Source organism: Alternaria atra (genome assembly GCF_907166805.1).
Source record: "Alternaria atra isolate CS162 genome assembly, contig: 21, whole genome shotgun sequence".
NCBI classification, from domain to species: Eukaryota; Fungi; Ascomycota; class Dothideomycetes; order Pleosporales; family Pleosporaceae; genus Alternaria; species Alternaria atra.
Window position 1 is genome coordinate 4479757 of NW_025091319.1, and position 18983 is coordinate 4498739.

Consider the following 18983-nt stretch of genomic DNA (forward strand, 5'->3'; position numbering starts at 1 on the left):
TTCTATGGTAGTAAATTATACATCTTCACTTGATCTCAATAGCACCACTCGTGCATTTCCCCTCTAATTCAACTCCATAATCTATTTCGTATTTGCCGACGAAAGTTCCGAACCATTCCAATTAGGAAGCCTCTTGAGCAATACCTACGGATTGCATGTTATTGTAGTGGCGGGCATGAGTTTTGCCACATACCCGACTACGCAAACAAGTGCTCAAGATCCATCTAGTACAGACATATGAGAACCGCATAGAGTGACTCTAATACAATCAGGCATCAGCCGCGGAGGTTCCTGTAGGGACGACCGTGTATCCACCGCTCCTTCCGTCAGGGTCCAGGTTCTATTTAACCACGCGCTCTCACCCTACAACATCAAACCTCACTTCCCCAACATATCTCCTCCATCCATTCACTTTCCACCAACTTCCAACTCGCAAGTACGACCTCCGTATCGATCACGCAAGTAATACTGAGTCCCACGACCAACCATTACTTGTTTTGATAACTAATACTTTGGGTATAGGGTCCGTAGAGTTGACACCAAGACAGTGCAGGCGGTTGACGGCAAAGGCACAGGCAAAAGCGCAAGCATGAAGCGAGCCGCTGGCGATAGCAGCGTAAATCTTCCAAATAAATGTCAGAAGGCGATAGCATCCACCATTAAAGACGCAGTAGTGCCCAAAGAGGTTAAAGAGGCCGCATGGGTTGCGGATCCAAACCAGGTGTTTAGATTTCTGTATCTACCAGGAGGTTGGTTACTGGCATACAGTTCTGAGCCGAGAATATACTGACAAGATCCAGAATTACGAAATCGTATCTATGAAATGGCAGTGGAGTGGAGCCATCGCTGCTTCCCCATGACACACCGAAAGCCAAAAAAGCCTAGAAGTCGAAAGCGAACTCCAGGTGATGAGGACCGCGGAGCAGCCGCCAAGCCGTTTCCTTACATAGGGTTGACACAGGTTTGTTCTCTTATTCGAAATGAATTCCGACCTTTGTGGCTATCAACGCACCGCTTCCCGCCCTTCGCATTGGAAGGCTACTTCAAGGTCTTCTTCCCAGTACTCCGCCAGACCTCACACTTGGATGGTAAGAGCCGAAAACGCATCCAGAGCTACTACAACCCCGCTGGCATCCTCCGCATTTTGATCAAGGACGATTGCATGAGAGACATCGACATTCTCCCTCTCCTAAGGTTCCGTCTCCGATTTCCTGCCTATATCATAGATATCGTATCCGCTCATCCCGAGATCAATCCCTACCTCATGAAGTTCCTCACTATTCTGATCAACAACGATAGCTTCACATGGGTCGCGTACATCAAGCAGCGGAGCATTACACAGGTTCTAGTGCAAGCCGAGTTCTATGCAGGTCGACCTCTGAGAGCGGCAATGCATGTGGTGATTAAGGAGAGGCAGATGTCTGAGTGGGTTGAGCCAGGTGGACATTTCAAGCCTCTCCATTGGACGGAGCTCAAGAGAATTCTCGGTGTTGTGGATTTGGATTGCGACGTCAGCTTTGGTGTGGATTATTGGTGACGGGTAAGGCGGGTACCATGAGCTACAACAATCTCGTCAAGGCGTCGGGGATATTGCGCAAGACTAGGTAGCCACCGCTGGCCCTAGATTCTTGAATCCTTCGTGGTATAATCGTATCTTGTCACTTTGTGTATTGACACATGCTTCTCGGTGTTCTATATGAAACATCTGGTCACAAGCACACTGCCTAGAATAGTTTTATTGTTTCACTAGATGATGGTATATAACCGGAATCCCTTCTCAGCTATTTGAGGGACGACCAACTTGATCACCTACTTCCGTAGATGGAGTCATGATTCACACAGCTGTGTAATGCTCAATTCACATTTTTGCAATCAAATCATCCTAGTATCCTTCCTTGTTACACACTGATAATCACTTGATATGTCTAGTATCTGCGCATTGTCTGCACATGGGTGTTGCATCCTTCTCGCTCTAGAGAACATGAAGAAAACGCTATACAAAACTGCTGCCTTGCCTGTTGCATGCGCCGAGGGAGGTTAATTTTGTCACTAACTTGGGTCGACGTTAAGCTGGAACTGCAAGGTTTCCTATAAACATGGCATATTGAGTTGTACGGGCTACGTTGTATGAAAAGGAACTCCGATCATGCTAGTGCATGAATGCGTAAGATCTTTTGAGCAAGTGTGAACATAGATGCAAAATACATATTGCTGAACATGTCCAGTACCGCTAGTCGTGCAGCAGAGACACGCTATAACGCGTGACGTCATGCTAGTCATGTCGCATTCTGTACCTGGGTCTACCATGCGGCTAAGATACACACACTGTGCTACCACATCACACCGCTTCAGGACTGGGACTGCAGCTTTACCACCACTGTAGATGGATGGTCTAGGCTTGTCAGTACATGTTTAAGGTCAAGGCGGAGGATACTGACCCCCAAGGAGATCTGCGAAGACTTCACCATCTTCCGCCATCAATGCAGCATCTGCATATGTTTAGCATGAGCATGAGCATGAAGATGACACCGCAGTTCACTTACTGGAAAACTTCAGCTGGTACGACTCGCCATCCTGGGTTGCAGTGACTTTATGTACGGGCATGTCAGTGTCTGCCTTGAACCACCACACTTGCTTTGGAAGGAAGCTGCGATCTTCTACTAGCGACCGTCCGAGAATGTGACCGTTGCATTGAAGACGGCTATCTTTCAGCTCAAAAACTGCAGCTTCTGTTCCTGTTTTGGCATGCGTACGGTCTTCGGCGTTGCCGTCGACCTTGGCGATCGGGCTGCCGTTGATTTCGATGGTGAAAGGGGCTGGAAGGCTATCCATGTCTTTTGACGAGTAGATGCGGACTGATATCAGAATCAAAAGGAATAATCCAAATGCCCACAGGAGGTTACGACGTCCTTTCGAATCAGCTGGCATTCGTTCTGGATAGTGATGGGTGTGGCAGACGGCTGGGATGCTGTCAGGAGTATTAGTAGCAGGGTGCTGCGCCATGGCCGCTGTGTATCTATGCAAGGCAGCAGTCGGGGTACCCTGAGTTAGCGGCGATTCCTGTATGAGGCTGAAAGCACTGCGCTAGTATGTCTTGAATGCGTTACCTAGACTTGATGGTCGGCGCATGAACAACACGTTGACAAGAGCTGCTTACGTATGGCAATGGCGTTATCGAGCGTGGTACCGAGATTGGCTGTGGGCGAGCGCTGAACGCAATTCCACTGCCACCATTTCTCAACTTCTTCACATGCTGTGAACCGCCAACGAGAATACTTGCGATCTCCATACCAGACTTACTATGCACAAGCTTCAGCGCCGTTGCGAAGATCGATACTAACTCCGGCACTCAGCCGGCTCACGCGCGCACTGCCAAGATCTTAAAGCTCCAGTCTATCGATAGCTCTCCCATCGTCCTCACGTCTCCTGCCTTTTCTGGCCCAGAGCCGGTGACGACCATCGAACGCGACAATGCGACAGTCCTTAGGCTCGCCATCTCCGAGGCCGCAACTATACATGCCGGAGCCAAGTGCGCGAGTGTTTCGCTAGCAGCCCACGCGGACCTATCCGTTGTGGCAGGTCAATTTTCCTTCCTTTTGCCCTCCGGCGTACTAGTCACAACTAAACCAACAACAACACCCCATTTGTCCACCCCCAAATCACATCCCATGCTGATCATGTAGGGTAATATACATACCCTGCATCGTGGTTCGCCTACTTCGACATGTTACAGACACCTGGTCGGCGCTTCTGTCGGTATGCGCACAATATGTGGCAAAGTCTCTTGCCTCTTCAGGAGAGAAGACGTGACGGCGCCAGACGCCGAGATAAGATCGTAGCGATTCAATGGGCTCTGCGAGATCCAAGGCTATGGCAAAGGAAATACGATGCCACCTCGGCTTTACTATGACAAGGATGTAGAACCGTTACAATCTCCTGCTGTCTAGGGAACAACGTCGCTGTAGCTGCTACTCGCGACATACACACTGCCATGTACACTTTGGATACCTACGTCACGGTGGTACGAGACCATCAAAGGGCTATTCTTGTTTACAACGTGTTTCACGGTGTGGCTGTGGCCACAGCCCTGTGATACCTTGCGATAGGAGCGAAAAAGCAACGATCTGGAGAATATGATGCGCAGACTGCGACTGTGAGGCAAAGCTTGCCTCGATCCTGGTATAATACGGGAGCAACCGCTGGATCAGCTTCCTCTTTTGCATTGGCTACACGGCAATTAGCTTGAAAGCTTATACTACACGCAGATAACGTATCTACATGGGCAGGGTCACCTAGCATCCACTGGCGCGCTTAAGGTACACTGGCGGACTCCATGTTAAGAGTTTGCCAAGCCGTAGCGGACACCGAATTTGGAAGGACAAACTACACACCTAGTCGATTACGCTTGGCGTCTTCGCACGACACAATGGAAAGGTTGCAGTGGATGGATGCTTTGGTGCTCAGGGGACCATAGCCTGCGTATAAGTATAGAGTTGCTTCCCTTCCTTCTCATCATCAGCCAGCTCAGTCAGTCGCTTATCTCTTCACTTCAATCACTCTCCAGTCCTACTCCGTGTAGTCTCATTCACTCGAAACAATCATCATGCGTTTCCAATCCATCATCGCAATCGCGCTTCCTGCGCTCGTCCTTGCGGCTCCTACTCCCCAGGACCCCGACTTCGAGTTCCCCGAGGATGCTCCCGCTGACGACATTGTTGGTGGAACCACAGCCTCTGCTGGCGAGTTCCCCTTCATTGTCAGCCTTCAGCGCGGCGGATCCCACTTCTGCGGTGGCTCTCTGTTGGATTCCACTACCGTCATCACTGCTGCTCATTGCTCCGTCAGCTCAGTCATTGGCGCTATTAGCGGTCTCCGCATCCGCGCTGGTAGCCTGAGCAAGAGCTCCGGCGGAACACTGGTCGGCGTCTCCTCCGTCACCGTCCACCCCAGTTACCGCAGCTCGGCCCAGGACTTCGATGTCGCCATCTGGAAGCTCTCTACTGCTGTTCCTACCAGCAGCACCATCGGCTACGCAACCCTCCCTGCTTCTGGATCCGACCCCGCTGCTGGATCCACTGCGACCGTCGCCGGATGGGGTGCTCTTACTGAGGGTGGCAGCAGCCCCAACACTCTCTACAAGGTCTCCGTCCCGATCGTCTCCCGCGCCTCGTGCCGCTCCTCCTACGGAACCTCTGCCATCACCAACAACATGTTCTGTGCTGGCTTTGCTGCTGGTGGCCGTGACTCTTGCCAGGGTGACTCTGGCGGTCCTATTGTCAACTCCGCCAAGACCCTCATTGGTCTCGTTTCTTGGGGCAATGGCTGCGCTCAGCCCAACTTCCCGGGCGTATACGCTCGCACCGCCGCTCTGCTCTCTTTTATCAACTCTGTTTAAGCGTTGGATGAAATGATGGATCGATATGACTCTCTGGGAGAGCATGATGATTGTGAATGATGATACCAGCAATGCTACATGGTTGTTTAGTCAATGGGATCATGGTTTTTCCCAGACCCACTTTGAGGATGCCTTTTTTGTATATATCTATTGGTACGAAATGAAACCTACAATTCAAACTCGACGCTTCGAATATTGTGACATAAGAGTGACATCATTTCCATATATTGGTGTACGTGGCAGACTATTGGATCGTGTACACTTCACATGTTGAGAGCAATCTTTTCTCGGAGTCCGGTCGCATGGTCCTCGGACAGGCCGTGGCATCAGAGCACGCGCAATTTAACATGCTATGACGCATCATAACGTCTTTCGACTAGCAACTGGATCCCCTCAAGCCTTTTAGACGATAAGCTTTTCGGAATTATCGAAAAGAAGCGACCGTTGCGTAGGTTGATGCTTGTAACTGCCGGCTCAGAACAAAGGAAGCTTTCTTCTTTTGATTTTCTTTTTCTCCGTCTATCTTTAGACTTGTTTTGAATACATGTCTCGAACAAGAAGCGAAACAACTCGTAACAGTAGAAGTACATGGAAGACTATCTACCGCTAAACCCATACAGCCATGATATCTATGCAAAGGTCTTTTTGGACTGAGTGGGAGAAAAGCAAGGCATGAATCTCCGCGGTTCGATTTGAGAATCTAATTGCTGGAGGTAGGACACAGCAAGTCTTCATAGGAGAAGACAAACAGAGTTTTGCTAAAGATAATGAAACGTAGGAAAAACGTAATCCAAGCCAGACTTTTCAAACCTCAGTAGAAAACCGTTGCAACAATGGGAAGAACAATCTAGCGTAGCCACTAAAGATACCTTGTCCGTTCATTCTGAAGCATCAGAAGTACGATACTCTGCACTACTATAGCCAAACATTCGTTTCATGTCCTCAGCACATGAGGGATTCAATTCTTGCTTTGAACAATCCCGAACGTGCTTCCGTCATATGAAATTTATAAAGGGGTTCCATAAATGGCAGTCCATGACGCTTGATCGTGTGGTCTTAGAGCCTGCAGCAAACATGCAGGGATAGGAGGTACATTTTGTGTAAAATATATCAAGCTTATGATAAAGAGAGGCAGACATTGCTCCATGCTGGATAGGAAGTGGAGGTGGAGAGAAGGCGTGAGTCATAGCTGCAAACTGACAAAATTTGATCCTCTGTGATGGAGAGAACCATGAGGAGAAGGGAGGATCTCAGTAGATGAAGAGAGCATATGTAGGTATTATACCAAGTGCAGAAACACGGTAGATTTGGGATGTAGTCGATCGTGAGAATTATAGTAATTTATTTTGCACTTCTTCGTCACTCTCACATGAAACATGCTCCCAAGCTTCTCAAGGAACTTGAAGCATTCACAGCAGGCTCGCGCGGCTCAATGAGTACATATCGTTCAGCTTCCGACCTTTTGAATAGAATGAGTGACGAGGAATGCATGTCAGCTATGGATAGAAGTTTAGATAGTCATTCGAAGAGTTCAAAAGAAGCTAAGCATTGAGCCATGTGATCAATGAGGGGTTGTAATTGAAAAATGCCATCATAGTGGCATATATTGGGGTATTGTAGATGGTAAAATGTACACGAATTGAATGAATCCACAGCTAAGCATTGTGAAAGCGCTTCCTCATCCCGACTCTTATTTGTCGCCCAGGCATAACCGCTCCACTACATTTCTTTAGTACCGTCCGCTTTCTCTTCGTCCCACACCGAGACTACCATACTGACTACTCCTGCCCAGACTACCCGTCTGGCCTAGCGTCTTCTCACCTCTCTCCCTCTCGGCGTTCAAATTTCCAAGACTTATCCGCTTCAGAGGGCTGACATCCCGCTTGCTTGGACTAGCCCTGCGCTCAAAGGCGCCACCAAGACTGTCCCTTCCACGGCTCGCACTCCTCTCACCATCCTTTATGAAGTTTGCATTTGCCGACTTTCGTAGAGGAGATGCGGCATGAGTGTTTATTCCCAGGTAGCCGCCGTCAGCGGTCTTGCTATTAGTCCGAGGAATAGTGGGTGCTTGACGGAAGGGGTTGGGTGTTTGCGAGGGTCGAATAGGAGAGGAGAAGTCGGCACCTGTTGCTGTGGAGGTGCTTGCATACTGTGAACTGCCGTGGTCTTGGTGGAGGGAGGGTCTACGCTTCAAGGAGCGTGTGACGGATGGAGAACCCATATCGTCAGGGTCATATTGTGAAGCGTAGCTTGCATTCGGGTTCGTACGGAAAATGCGGCGGTTTACGATGGTAGTTGGCGTGTATGTGACGACTGAACTCGCGAGATCATGGCTGCTGCCCTTGACACCGACACTCGAGTCGCGGTTTCGGTTCGTCGAGATGGTCTGGATGCCGACGTCGCGGCACGGCTTCTGCAATGCGGGATGGACAAACTTGCTGTCGTATTCGTGAAGCACTTGGCGACTGATCAGAGAGTTGTCCTTGGCCTGCTGCAAAAAGGAGCTCCTGAGCCACCAAAGGTGCAGCGACAGCGCGGCTCCGATCAAGATTGTCGTGGTCACCCTAACGCTCGGTCTCGGATCTAGTGGGGCGACTGGGAGGTTGAAGTAGTACAACACGACATGCAACGGGCTGAACAAGCAGAACAGCTCCAGACATAGCGGATTTGGATCCCAAACCGCTACTTCCCAGACGTCTCTGCCCTCGACAGGATGCGCCCTACTCGCCGCGTTGTTCTGCACCAGGTTCCTCACGAACTGCATCGGGCTCGCTGCTGCAGGCGATGAATCGACTCTAACGCGCTTCGCACTGGGTGTCTGTGGCGCCACATCCACACTCTGCTCAAAGAGACGGTAATACCTTCTCTTGCCCCAGACCAGCCACGCATTGCCGAAGCTAGCTACACCCAGCGCCAACACCAACAAGCCCATGATCCACTTTATCCATCCCGGGCCCTGCACCTCGGTAAAGACACCATCGTCGTCCGAGGCCGTGGATGCGCCGCTGTTGGCTTGAGCGAGAACGAAGAGTAGGTTTGCGCCGAAGCCGATGTACAGCGCATAGGCAGATGCGAAGTCTTCCCAGTCGGAGCTGTTCAGCTCTTCCGATATCCAGATGAGCCAGTCGGACAGGTCCAAGTAGGCTTTTATGCGTTCCGAGAGCGGTGCGCGGCGCACAATAGGAGGCATGGTTCGGCTGTATTACGATTATAGTCGCTAATGTAGAGTCGCGGTTTGTGTAGGAAAGGCAAGAGAAAGAGTGGCGTAGTAGTGAGACTCACGTCGTCATCGTGGTGTTGTGACAGGACGATGAGGAAAGCGCGAGTGGTGAAAGAAACGACGGTACAAACAGTTGACCTAACGCGGACTAGGCCCTGGTCCCCACCCATGACGACGGCGCGCGGGAGCTCCAGCTTCAGCAGCCAAGCTCCGACCTCACGACAGCTGCCTCACCAGATATATCGCAATGGCAGCACCAGCGGCACAATACAAAGATAGGCAGTTCCTGGCCGTAATAGGCGATGAGGTATGCATCTCGGGATATCCTCATTCCGAGGGTCAAGGGCGCTAATCGGTCGCAGGACACTTGCACGGGCATGCTGCTTGCAGGCGTAGGCGTAAGCTGTTCCCTGCTGCTACACGCGATACGAATAGGAGATTGACGCATAACACAGCATGTTACCCAGCCGCCAGACAGCCAAAAGAACTTCCTCGTTGTAGACGCAAAGACCGAGACCTCGACCATTGAAGCGGCATTCGACCGCTTCACCAACGAGCGCAAGGATATCGCGATTCTGCTCATCAACCAGCATGTACGTGTTACATACCCCCGGATACGGCACTCATAGCTGGAGGCATAATGCGGAAGCTTTCTTGAATGCGGTGTGAATGACGCGACTGACCGCTGTTAGATCGCCGAGAGGATACGACACCGGGTTGAGACATACACCGCTGCCTTCCCCTCTCTTCTCGAAATTCCATCCAAAGACCACCCCTACGACCCCGAGAAGGACAGTGTGCTGAAGAGGGTGAGGAGATTATTCGGAGAGTAGACGTTGAACGTGGAAACTGGCTGGCTCTGGCACGTGGCGTTTAGCGTGGGCAGTTAAGTGTACATGCAACATTTAATGTGCGCAGATATGATATCCATCACAGAACACACGGGTCAAAGTTTCAATTGTGCCACAAAGTGTATGCATGTCTGTCGTATCTACATTAAGCCATGGTCCATCCATACGTCCAAAATCCACAAGCAAAACAATAAAACTAACCTTGCACTGGTATCGTGTTACAAGACATGGAACAATCCGCCAACACTTGGTTACAACTCGTTCCTCTGCCTTAACCGCTCTTGCACAAGCCCAGCCAAAGGGCCCGACATTTGCACTCTCGGCTGTCCAAACTTGATCTTACTGCCACTGCCCACATTACTATCCTCCGTATCTCCCCTACATGGTTGAACATCAGATCCCATCGCTGCTCGTCGTGTGTTGTGGCGGCAAAACGCAGGTGAGGCAATTTACCGGTGGAAAGCGATCTTGGCGGTGAGGCAAGTAATCTTGTCACCGTCCGCGGTGAAGACGTCTGCGAGAACAGTGTACTGACCCTGCTAGTTGTTAGTGTCCATTCGTTTCGTATTAGCTCTTCGAACGCACCGGAGGAATCTCCCTGGGCAGATCAACGTCCTTGGTCAAGCTCATCTCGCCCTTCTTGAGCGGGCACTCGAGATCGCCCTTCTTTATCGTTTCACAGCCATCCGCATTCTGGTTGATGAGTGTGATGAGGCCGTACTTGACTTGCAAGTGCATTTTGAAACCCTCACCGACTTCCTCCTTGAAGTCGCCCGTGGCTTTGATGCTAAGCTTCTCGCCACTATGCACAAATTAGCTTCTGACTTCACAACTCTTAAGACTTGCGAAGCTACCACACATGTAACTGCGCGAGTTATACGAAGCTCCAACAAAAAAAACACGTACGGCTTGGGTGGGTTGGGACTCAGATCAACCTTCTCAATCTTCAAAAGGTCGTTGGCTGGGTCACCGCAGAAGTACAAGGGGTTGTCGCCTGGGACCTTGTACTCTTCTTGGATCGTAACCTGGTCGCCACCCATCCATGAGGGCGATGCAGAGACAGAGGCGGCGCTTAGCGCGGCGAGGAAGAGGGTGGTGAGCTGCATGGCGGCGGTGAAGGCAGCTACGGTACTAGAGACGAGCTGTGGTGTTGTCGTTATCGCGCGATAAACACGATTGGAACAACTTCGATGTGGATTCGAAGTTGGGGTAGGATGGTCGGGGTTGTTGTGGAGAGTGGAGAGCTCTGGTAGTGGTTGAGGTTGGCGTCCAGATAGCGGCCGCGGTTGAGGCTGGGGCGAAGCATGGACCCTGCAGCCAACGTCATCGCTGTTGGTCACGCACCTGCGTTAGTCTATTGCTAGCACCGTCTGGGGTTGACATCCACATCTTGTTGCAGAAGAAGAAGAACTGTCGGAAAAAAGGAACCTCACCCAACTCGATCTCCTCACCTCTCGCACTATTTGAGAACGTCTACGACAAGCAGGGACCAACAAAGCAAGTCAGCCGTATGGGTATCTATGATGATATTTCGCCATACTAGGTCGAGCCTGTGTGCTTAGAGAATCTTTGCGCAGCCACCAGAAAGAGACAGTCCAACTCCGTGGCAGCAATTTCATTGCCGACCTTCAATCTCAAGTATTGTCGCCCTCTCGGTGTGCCGTCATACACCCACTCGTTAGACCCGTCGGCATTGATCTTGTTGTACCCGCATCGTTCTGCGACCTCAAACACGCTCCCCAGGCCATTCGCACAATAAAGAACCGTAAGAGGGTCCCAGCTCGGTAGCGGCTCCCCAAAACCATAGTAGATGTAGGCCATTCTGATCGGGTCATCCTTAAGATCACTTGCCATTAGCGGTCCGCCTGCCAATACATGTTTGCCGACATCGTCGCCCAAGAACGTTATCAGGCCGTCCCATGTGTCCAACACATGAGCGGCAAGGGAAGGGTTAGAGCCCCAGAAGTTCCAGCTACGACCTTTTGGATACTTGCCCCCCATGATAGCCAACTCTGCTACTTTTGTTTTAGCAAGCTCACGGCCATCAAGCTCGGAGAATTCATCCGCTTTGGAATTGAGGAGTCCGGACAACTGTAGGCAACGTTAGCAAACAATGTTCAATGTGCAAAGGCTGCGTTTAGGGACAAACATTGTCAAGGAAGCCGATGGAAGCAATTGTAACACTTCCGTTTTCAGCTTCAGAAAGCAGTTTTCTGTACAAGGCAACTGGATCCCATGCGTCCTTCGCCTTCCCCCATGGCAGAGTACCTCCGGACCAGTGATAGGCCACTTTACTTGTATATTCGCCGCGCTTGAAGTCCCAACCGTCGAAGAACGTCTCTTTATTCATTGGACGACGGATGCCAATAGGTGTGTTCGAGTGTCCATAATGCGCGAGAATAGCAGATGCTGCGAGAGCGGAATATGAGCAAGGATGGTTGACGTTGACACCGAGAAGGTTCAAATTGGGTAGGGTAGCGCCTAACCCTAATGCGCCTGCATCACTAACACTCTGATAAGTTTTTGAAATAGCAGGGTGATGGGGCTGTGCGTACTCGACATCGCTGTGCAAGTCCGTGTCAATGATCAGATTTTTACGTACTGCCATCGAGCGAACCCTGCGACCAAAAGATAAAGATCTTCTACGAAGTCCCCGTGGGAAAATGCAGTTGTTGGAAGCTTTTGGCCCTCAACCAAGCATGAGGGGTAGTAGCTAGGTATATGCCCGGCTATTCTACCAATCAAGACCTTGTCCATCTGAATCGCTGCAGCATCGTCAGCCAAGGCAGGATGAGTGTCCGGCTGCTTTTTTGAGTGTTCAATTCTAGAGTTTGCGGCATAGTTCACATCCGCATCAGTCTACTCGGTACCAGTTTACTGTATTTCTCATTCCGGCAGAGGACTTGCAAGGAAACACCATACTACCGAACTTATCGTCGAATGATTCGCACATGGAAGCTTATGAACTGGAATCTGGCTACCTGGTTCATGCAGCAAAATAAATGCCTGCCAATGCTAAGAGGGGCGCCTTCCCTGTGTCGTCTCTCGATTCAAAGGCTGCTCTAGAAGACCCACGAAAAGACCATAAACACAAACAACAGGCGCTCAAGCAGTTATAATACTAACGCAGTATAACTAAGAGCCTCATACGGCACTGTGGCATGGCGAAAAGCAACGTAGCTTACGCTTGTGTACCTAATCTTGCCACCGTAACTTTTTTAATGATTAGTGGAGTCTGCTCGTCCCCCAACTTTGAGCCGTTCGACAGCCTACACCCAGACGTCATTAGGAGTGTACCAATATCCACTGATTCTAGAAATTGGTTCAAAGGGGTACTGATATGCGTCGCCAGCCTACGCCACGTCGCCCCGTTTCTCACTGAAGGACTTCAGCTTTGCTGTGGTCGCCTGGCTAGTGTTTCTTCTTTTATACCACATGCTTTCCATAGACTCCGAAGCTCATGAGTGCGCGAATGTTCTCACACACATCTAGTCTGAATGAAGGCGCCGCTGCATCTACGTGTACCAATTATGAAGCACTATCAAAGGACTCTGCGCTTGCGCAGACATGCTACCATGCGCATGAAAGTTAATGGTAAGACCTCTTCATATCTGTTCTCAACGAACCCTAAACTATGCGATACTTAATTTCAAGCATGATGTTAGAAGTATGGAATATTCATCGGCGGCCAAACCCGGAACCTTGTTAGTCAACCCACACCAAGCCGATCACGTTAGCGTCGGGTGGACTTAAGACTGTCAGCTGGCTGCAGTGGGCCAAGACGTCACTTTATCAGGAGATGATATGCAACGAGCAACAACAAGCATTTCTTCTGGAGAGATGTGGCACTGCACGGTAATTGCATCGGTCTTGTTGTCTCCTGCTTTCGGAGTGCTCTGATTGATCAGACACTCTAGTTACTACCTGTTCCTACTACGGACATGGGTATAGGTAGCGCTAGTGCATAGGTCTCTTATCATTACTCACCATGTATCCATAGGTTCGAGGGCCTGTTGCCTTGAACTGCCTGTTATGATAATGTCATCCACTTGCATGCCCAGTCTCGGCGAGAGAGACGTAGAGAAATAAGTCTACCACACCCTGGCCCAACGTCAATATCTCTCGGATGAGGCTGACGCAAGCTATGGCAGTGCAAATTCGCAAAAGCCAGCTTATTGAACTATAAGAACGCTATGTAGGGACCTAAGAGAGCATCACATACCCAAGCTTCCACACTCATCACAACTAATCCAGATTACAATCTACAGAAGAAGCGCCTCGAAAATGACGGTCCCCACGTTCGCATCGATGGTTCTTATGGCCGGTATTCAGATGCTGCCAGCGGCGGCACAGAACATGTCTTACGGAGCCAACAACTTCTACCGCAGCGACAATGTCACAGTGCACCCGATCACCTTTCCAAATCAATACCAGATGTCCGTTGCTGGAAACCTCTTCCTACCCGACAACCTCGATCGAAGCGTCAACGCGTCCGCCATAGTCGTCGGTCACCCAATGGGAGCTGTGAAGGAACAGAGTGCAAACCTATACGCCACGAAGATGGCAGAGCAAGGATTTGTTACTATCTCGATTGACGTCTCCTTCTGGGGAGGCAGCGATGGTGAGCCGAGAAACGCCGTATTGCCAGACGTTTACGCCGAGAGCTTCAGTGCTGCGGTCGATTACCTAGGTCTACAGGACTATATCGATCGCGAGCGCATTGGAGCTATCGGTATCTGTGGCAGCGGCTCTTTTGTCCTCAGCGCAGCGAAAATCGACCCGCGCATCAAGGCAATCGCGACAGCTAGCATGTATGACATGGGAGCTGTGAGCCGCAACGGGTTACAGAGATCGCAGAGCGTCGAGCAACGCAAGCAGATAATTGCGACGGCGGCGGAGCAACGTTGGGTTGAGGCCAGCGGTGGAGAGACGGAGGTAAGTTATGACTGTACAAAATGCATGTGAGACATACACTGACTTCGTACCCCCATCTTTACAGTATACGGGCGGGACTCCTCATGTGCTCACCAACGAGACCGATCCAGTGTTGCGCGAGTTCTACGACTTCTATCGCACGTCTCGCGGCGAGTTCACACCTGCAGGCTCTGCACCTAACCTCACCACCCACCCTACGCTCTCGAGTCAGACCAAATTCATGAACTTCTACCCCTTTAGCGACCTCGATACCATCTCTCCCCGTCCGGTTATGTTCATCTCCGGCAACATTTCACATTCGCGCGAGTTCAGTGAAGATGCGTATGAGGCTGCGGCAGAACCGAAGGAGTTGGTTTGGATTCCAGGTGCCGGCCATGTGGACTTGTACGACCGCGTTGACCTGATCCCATTTGGCAGGCTCACTGAGTTCTTCCAACAGAATTTGAGCGAGTAGGGAACAGGTTAGACTGTTGAATGTGCCAAGAAGATAACTTGCCATCGCATTCGAAACGGTTCGGAAAGATGCATCTGCGTTTTAGTATGCTTAGCGTCTCGAGAAGAAGAGAGGGCAGAGGCTATTTGTACGACAGCCTTCGATTTCCATGTACATGTTTGATCGTCATGCCAGCCCTTACGCAATATCAATAACAATCTTCCCCTTGACTCGTCCTTCCACCATGTAGTCCTTGGTCTTTTCCCAAGCCTCAGCATGCTTTTCTTGCGTCAGGATACCCTCAATGACATCCTGGACCACAACCTGCACATCACCCTTCTCCGCCAACTCCCTCACCTGCTCTAACAACTCGCTCTTCTGATATAAAATAACGTTTGCATACCGCGGGCCAAACAAATAGCCCTGAATATGCCTTGCAACCTGTGACGGATAGGTAAAGTACGTCAATGGTCCGCCCATGGCGGTTCTTGAAGTTTTGTCCCCAACGATAGTTATGTACGCGCCAGAGGGATGAAGGAGTTGCTTCCAATGCTCGAACATCTCCGTGCCACCCACACAATCAATGTACAAATCGTACTTGGTACCACCAGGCCGTTTAGAAAGCAGGGAGTTGGGTACATCTTGCGTGCGATAGTCAATCACCTCATCTGCGCCCAGTTTGCTCACAAAATCTGCATTGGGGCCCGAGCAGATTCCAATGACATGGCAAGAGTAGAGTTTCTTCGCTAGCTGTACACACCACATTCCTACACCACCGCTTGCTCCTGAAACAATGACACGGCGTTGCGAGGGGGATGAGGATCTGGACAGAGACGGGAGCCAATCGAGACAAGCGAATGCGGTCAAGACAACGAGAGGTATAGCGGCGGCTTCGTGGTGAGAAAGAGTACTAGGTTTCTTTGCAATAGGCTCGGAGGTTGGATTGATACAAAGATATTGTGTAAATGTTCCTTCCGCCATCTATCATAGTTCGACATTAGTGTTGTCTTCCAAAGAGTAGTTTACGTTGCAAACAAGGCTTGACTTACAGGTCGATTACACAGTCCGAAAACTTCGTCTCCAACCTCCCATTTCCCACTCTTTCTTGCTTCTTCGCCCAAGGCAACAATCTCACCCGAGTAGTCTCGTCCTATTCCTTTTTCTTTCCCACCTGCTAGCCAGCCAATTATGGGATTTCCCCATAATTGGATGTCTACTGGATTGATAGCCGCGGCTTTGATCTTCACCAGCACCTCCTGTGGACCTGTCGTAGGTATGGGTGTATGTGTAAGGTGTGGTTGAGAACAAGGTTGCGTATAGGTCAGAGAGGTATTGGATTCGGGGAGCGAGAACGCCATGATGAAGCAGCTTATTCTATTCTTGCGGCGAAGCGAGTTGCGTGTTGTTGTTATATTTGAAGATTCTTCCAGTGCAGTTGATCAAACACTATCTAGGCGATTGTTTACTACTATCGGCTTGCTGCTTATGGCAAGATGCATGCTTATGACGTTGAATTTCTAATGTGGCCTATGGAAGGCATGAGTGGGGCGCCGGAGTACAGACCGAGGTTTCGTATAGCCTATACGAGTCAGGTAACGGGAGTCGTGAATCGTTGTCGAATCGCATTTTCTACCCATAAGAATTCAGGCTAGGAAGTTCGTCTGCTATTGCATGATGAGTCTATTCAAGTCTATATATCGCATAATTCTGCTTTCAGAGCTTCACTGTACTTCTCGCCCGAATCTTCTCCCCATACCTAATAAACAGGAATGGGATCGGAATTAACAGTGTAGCAATGAAGCCTAACATACTGTTACCCCAGCCGTATCCCAATTGTGCGTACATGGTCTGGCTGCTCAACGGAATGAAGGCTGCTGCAAGACTACGCAGCACTGTGCTCGCTGCCATGGCACTCGCGGCGTGGATAGTAAACACGTCGACCAAGTACGTCGTTGCTGGCATGAACGTCATCAGCAGACCGAACCCGATGATGCCCGTTGCAACGATAGGTACCATGAAATGCGTCTGATACTGTACGCTCCAGCCGTAGATGAAGAGACCGCAGGGAATGAAGAATCCGCCGATACACATCATATACAATCTGTGTTCGGGACGGAAGTCGCCGCGCGCCATGTGCTTATGCACGACTTTGTTACCGTAGTGAATGTAAACGAATTGGCCAATGAGAGATCCTATGCCTAAACCAAGGAACGAGAGACCGGTGATACCTCCATGCCAGCCGTACTGACCACTGAAGACGGCGGTGAACGTCGTGAACAATATGTAGAGATATGCGTATGTTATCGCGATGTAAAGTGAGATGGCGAAGCAGATAGTTGAGCGAAATAACATCTTGGCAGGTCGGACAATTGAAAACTTGAACAACTGGCTTGGTGTAAGACCACCGTCCAGTTTTGAACGTAGTTTTGGGTTGCCAGTTTCGGCTTTCAGGCGCTTGACTTTCCGTTGTAGAATGATAATTCCAGATGTTTCTCTCATCAAAATGAGTGACACGATGAAGAATGCGCCGCCCTATTGGTCTTAGTTACTAACTGATAAAGAGTGTAGATGCAGACTTACCACTATAGCAACGAACCAAAAATTCCATCGCCAGCCTTTCGCCACTGTCAAAAAACCACCAATGATTGGGCCAACACAGGGCCCGATAGTCGGTCCCATCATCCTGGTCAAAGTCAGCATTGCTCTAACAGACACATGTATGCTGGCATTACCAGACTGCCATCGCAGTACCACGTTGCTCCCTTGGTATAAGATCCGCAATAGTCCCTCCACCAAGAACCATAGGCGCTCCTCCGAAGCAGCCCATAAAAAACCTGAACACCACAAACTGCGCCATATTCGACGCTACAGCTGCTGCAATTGTGAAAACGATGAACAGGAAGTTACAGCTGTGATATAATGGCAGCCGACCATACATCTCCGAGAGCGGCGCAATGATTAATGGCCCAAAAGCAAAACCAAGGACATATACGGACACCATGAAGCCCTCTAGCAAATCGCTTGTTGAGTTGAACTCGCGCATAACTTCCGGAACACCAGGCGCAAATTGCGAGCTTGCGAGAGGCGTGAGGAAGGTAATAGCAGATATCAGTGCCACCATGCCCCATTTCCGCGATGCTTGCCAATTGAGAGGATTCTCTGGATCGTTGGGGCCGTCAAAGTCGACAACATCTGGATCGCGCTCAGGCTCCTCTTCCGCGTCCAGTTCATCTGCGCTGGAGATTGAACCTGGCCTGTTGCCTTTTTCAATATCCTTCTCCCCCGTCGTGTACTCATGCTTCTTCTCATCTAACGAGTGACGCCTCCCTGAGGCATGACTAGGCACTTGGTGTATAGAACCGAGGTTGCCTGGGATATCCGCATCATGACCTTCGGCTGCCGCTTGATCGATGATCTCGCTTCTCGTCGGATGGCGATACAATCCTGGCGGTTCTGGTTGTGGCATTTCGATAGTTCGTCGCTACTGTATGAGCCTCAGTAGGTGGTGATTGCGTTAGTTGTCATGGGAAACTGCCGGGTAGTGCGCTGCTCAACTCGACAAATCAACTTGAGATTCTTTAACGAAACCCGCGAAACGAACGCTATTATGCTAAGAATGTTGGCATGTGGAGACCTTACCCACGTTGGCGTCCGGAGATAAAGTGCTGGGTTGCGTCAAACACCTGGGTTTGTGGGGGGAGTAGAGTAGCAACGGCACTGTGAACGGCGGCTACGAGAGTCCATATTAAGTAGAAAGAAGTGAGATGCAGCTAGTAGTAGTGGAAGGTGTCAGTGGCTGCGGCTACCTGTTTGCCGCATGTTTTGTGGCTTGCTCTGTGAAGACTATGACTGTTAAATCCGTTACATGCAACAGGACAAGGGTTAAGGCCCAAGTGCAACCTGCACCGACTGAGCTCTATAACGTAAAGAGGGTAATGTGTTATTCCTCTAAAAGAATCTCTGCTTACCCCGCTGCATTTTGACCGTGATTAGTTCGTTCGTGAGCACAATAATGGGGAAACCAAGACGCGGAAGACTACCGTGAGCCTAGGTACCGAAATAGCGCATTATCCCCACACCATTTTCTCCATTGTACCTCCAGCATCTCTATCTAGAAAACAACACAGATATCAGGGCACTCTCAGACAG

At 50.2% G+C, this 18983-nt stretch overlaps 9 protein-coding genes across 9 annotated transcripts; 4 read left to right on the forward strand and 5 right to left on the reverse strand.

Moving 5' to 3' along the window:
- Nucleotides 1-589: 589 nt before the first annotated feature.
- ALTATR162_LOCUS1926 (uncharacterized protein) lies at nt 590-1537 on the forward strand (the record flags this gene model as incomplete). Its single annotated transcript, XM_043309528.1, has 2 exons — nt 590-749; nt 801-1537. 2 exons carry the CDS (start codon nt 590-592, stop codon nt 1535-1537), a joined length of 897 nt encoding a protein of 298 aa, XP_043165463.1.
- Nucleotides 1538-2348: 811 nt separating this feature from the next.
- Nucleotides 2349-3003, reverse strand: ALTATR162_LOCUS1927 (uncharacterized protein; the record flags this gene model as incomplete). Its single annotated transcript, XM_043309529.1, has 3 exons — nt 2349-2392; nt 2439-2489; nt 2544-3003. 3 exons carry the CDS (start codon nt 3001-3003, stop codon nt 2349-2351), a joined length of 555 nt encoding a protein of 184 aa, XP_043165464.1.
- Nucleotides 3004-4603: 1600 nt separating this feature from the next.
- Nucleotides 4604-5395, forward strand: ALTATR162_LOCUS1928 (uncharacterized protein; the record flags this gene model as incomplete). Its single annotated transcript, XM_043309530.1, has 1 exon — nt 4604-5395. One exon carries the CDS (start codon nt 4604-4606, stop codon nt 5393-5395), a length of 792 nt encoding a protein of 263 aa, XP_043165465.1.
- Nucleotides 5396-7124: 1729 nt separating this feature from the next.
- ALTATR162_LOCUS1929 (uncharacterized protein) lies at nt 7125-8585 on the reverse strand (the record flags this gene model as incomplete). The annotated part of the gene is made up of 1 exon (XM_043309531.1): nt 7125-8585. One exon carries the CDS (start codon nt 8583-8585, stop codon nt 7125-7127), a length of 1461 nt encoding a protein of 486 aa, XP_043165466.1.
- A 277-nt stretch (nt 8586-8862) lies between these two features.
- On the forward strand, nt 8863-9448 carry ALTATR162_LOCUS1930 (uncharacterized protein; the record flags this gene model as incomplete). Its single annotated transcript, XM_043309532.1, has 4 exons — nt 8863-8922; nt 8978-9013; nt 9071-9208; nt 9308-9448. The coding sequence occupies 4 exons, from the start codon at nt 8863-8865 to the stop codon at nt 9446-9448; spliced, it is 375 nt and encodes a 124-aa protein (XP_043165467.1).
- A 467-nt stretch (nt 9449-9915) lies between these two features.
- ALTATR162_LOCUS1931 (uncharacterized protein) lies at nt 9916-10572 on the reverse strand (the record flags this gene model as incomplete). The annotated part of the gene is made up of 3 exons (XM_043309533.1): nt 9916-10002; nt 10052-10268; nt 10373-10572. The coding sequence occupies 3 exons, from the start codon at nt 10570-10572 to the stop codon at nt 9916-9918; spliced, it is 504 nt and encodes a 167-aa protein (XP_043165468.1).
- A 433-nt stretch (nt 10573-11005) lies between these two features.
- Nucleotides 11006-12074, reverse strand: ALTATR162_LOCUS1932 (uncharacterized protein; the record flags this gene model as incomplete). Its single annotated transcript, XM_043309534.1, has 3 exons — nt 11006-11557; nt 11616-11970; nt 12022-12074. The coding sequence occupies 3 exons, from the start codon at nt 12072-12074 to the stop codon at nt 11006-11008; spliced, it is 960 nt and encodes a 319-aa protein (XP_043165469.1).
- A 1676-nt stretch (nt 12075-13750) lies between these two features.
- On the forward strand, nt 13751-14855 carry ALTATR162_LOCUS1933 (uncharacterized protein; the record flags this gene model as incomplete). Its single annotated transcript, XM_043309535.1, has 2 exons — nt 13751-14401; nt 14466-14855. 2 exons carry the CDS (start codon nt 13751-13753, stop codon nt 14853-14855), a joined length of 1041 nt encoding a protein of 346 aa, XP_043165470.1.
- Nucleotides 14856-15032: 177 nt separating this feature from the next.
- Nucleotides 15033-16192, reverse strand: ALTATR162_LOCUS1934 (uncharacterized protein; the record flags this gene model as incomplete). The annotated part of the gene is made up of 2 exons (XM_043309536.1): nt 15033-15815; nt 15884-16192. The coding sequence occupies 2 exons, from the start codon at nt 16190-16192 to the stop codon at nt 15033-15035; spliced, it is 1092 nt and encodes a 363-aa protein (XP_043165471.1).
- Between the last annotated feature and the right edge of the window lie 2791 nt (nt 16193-18983).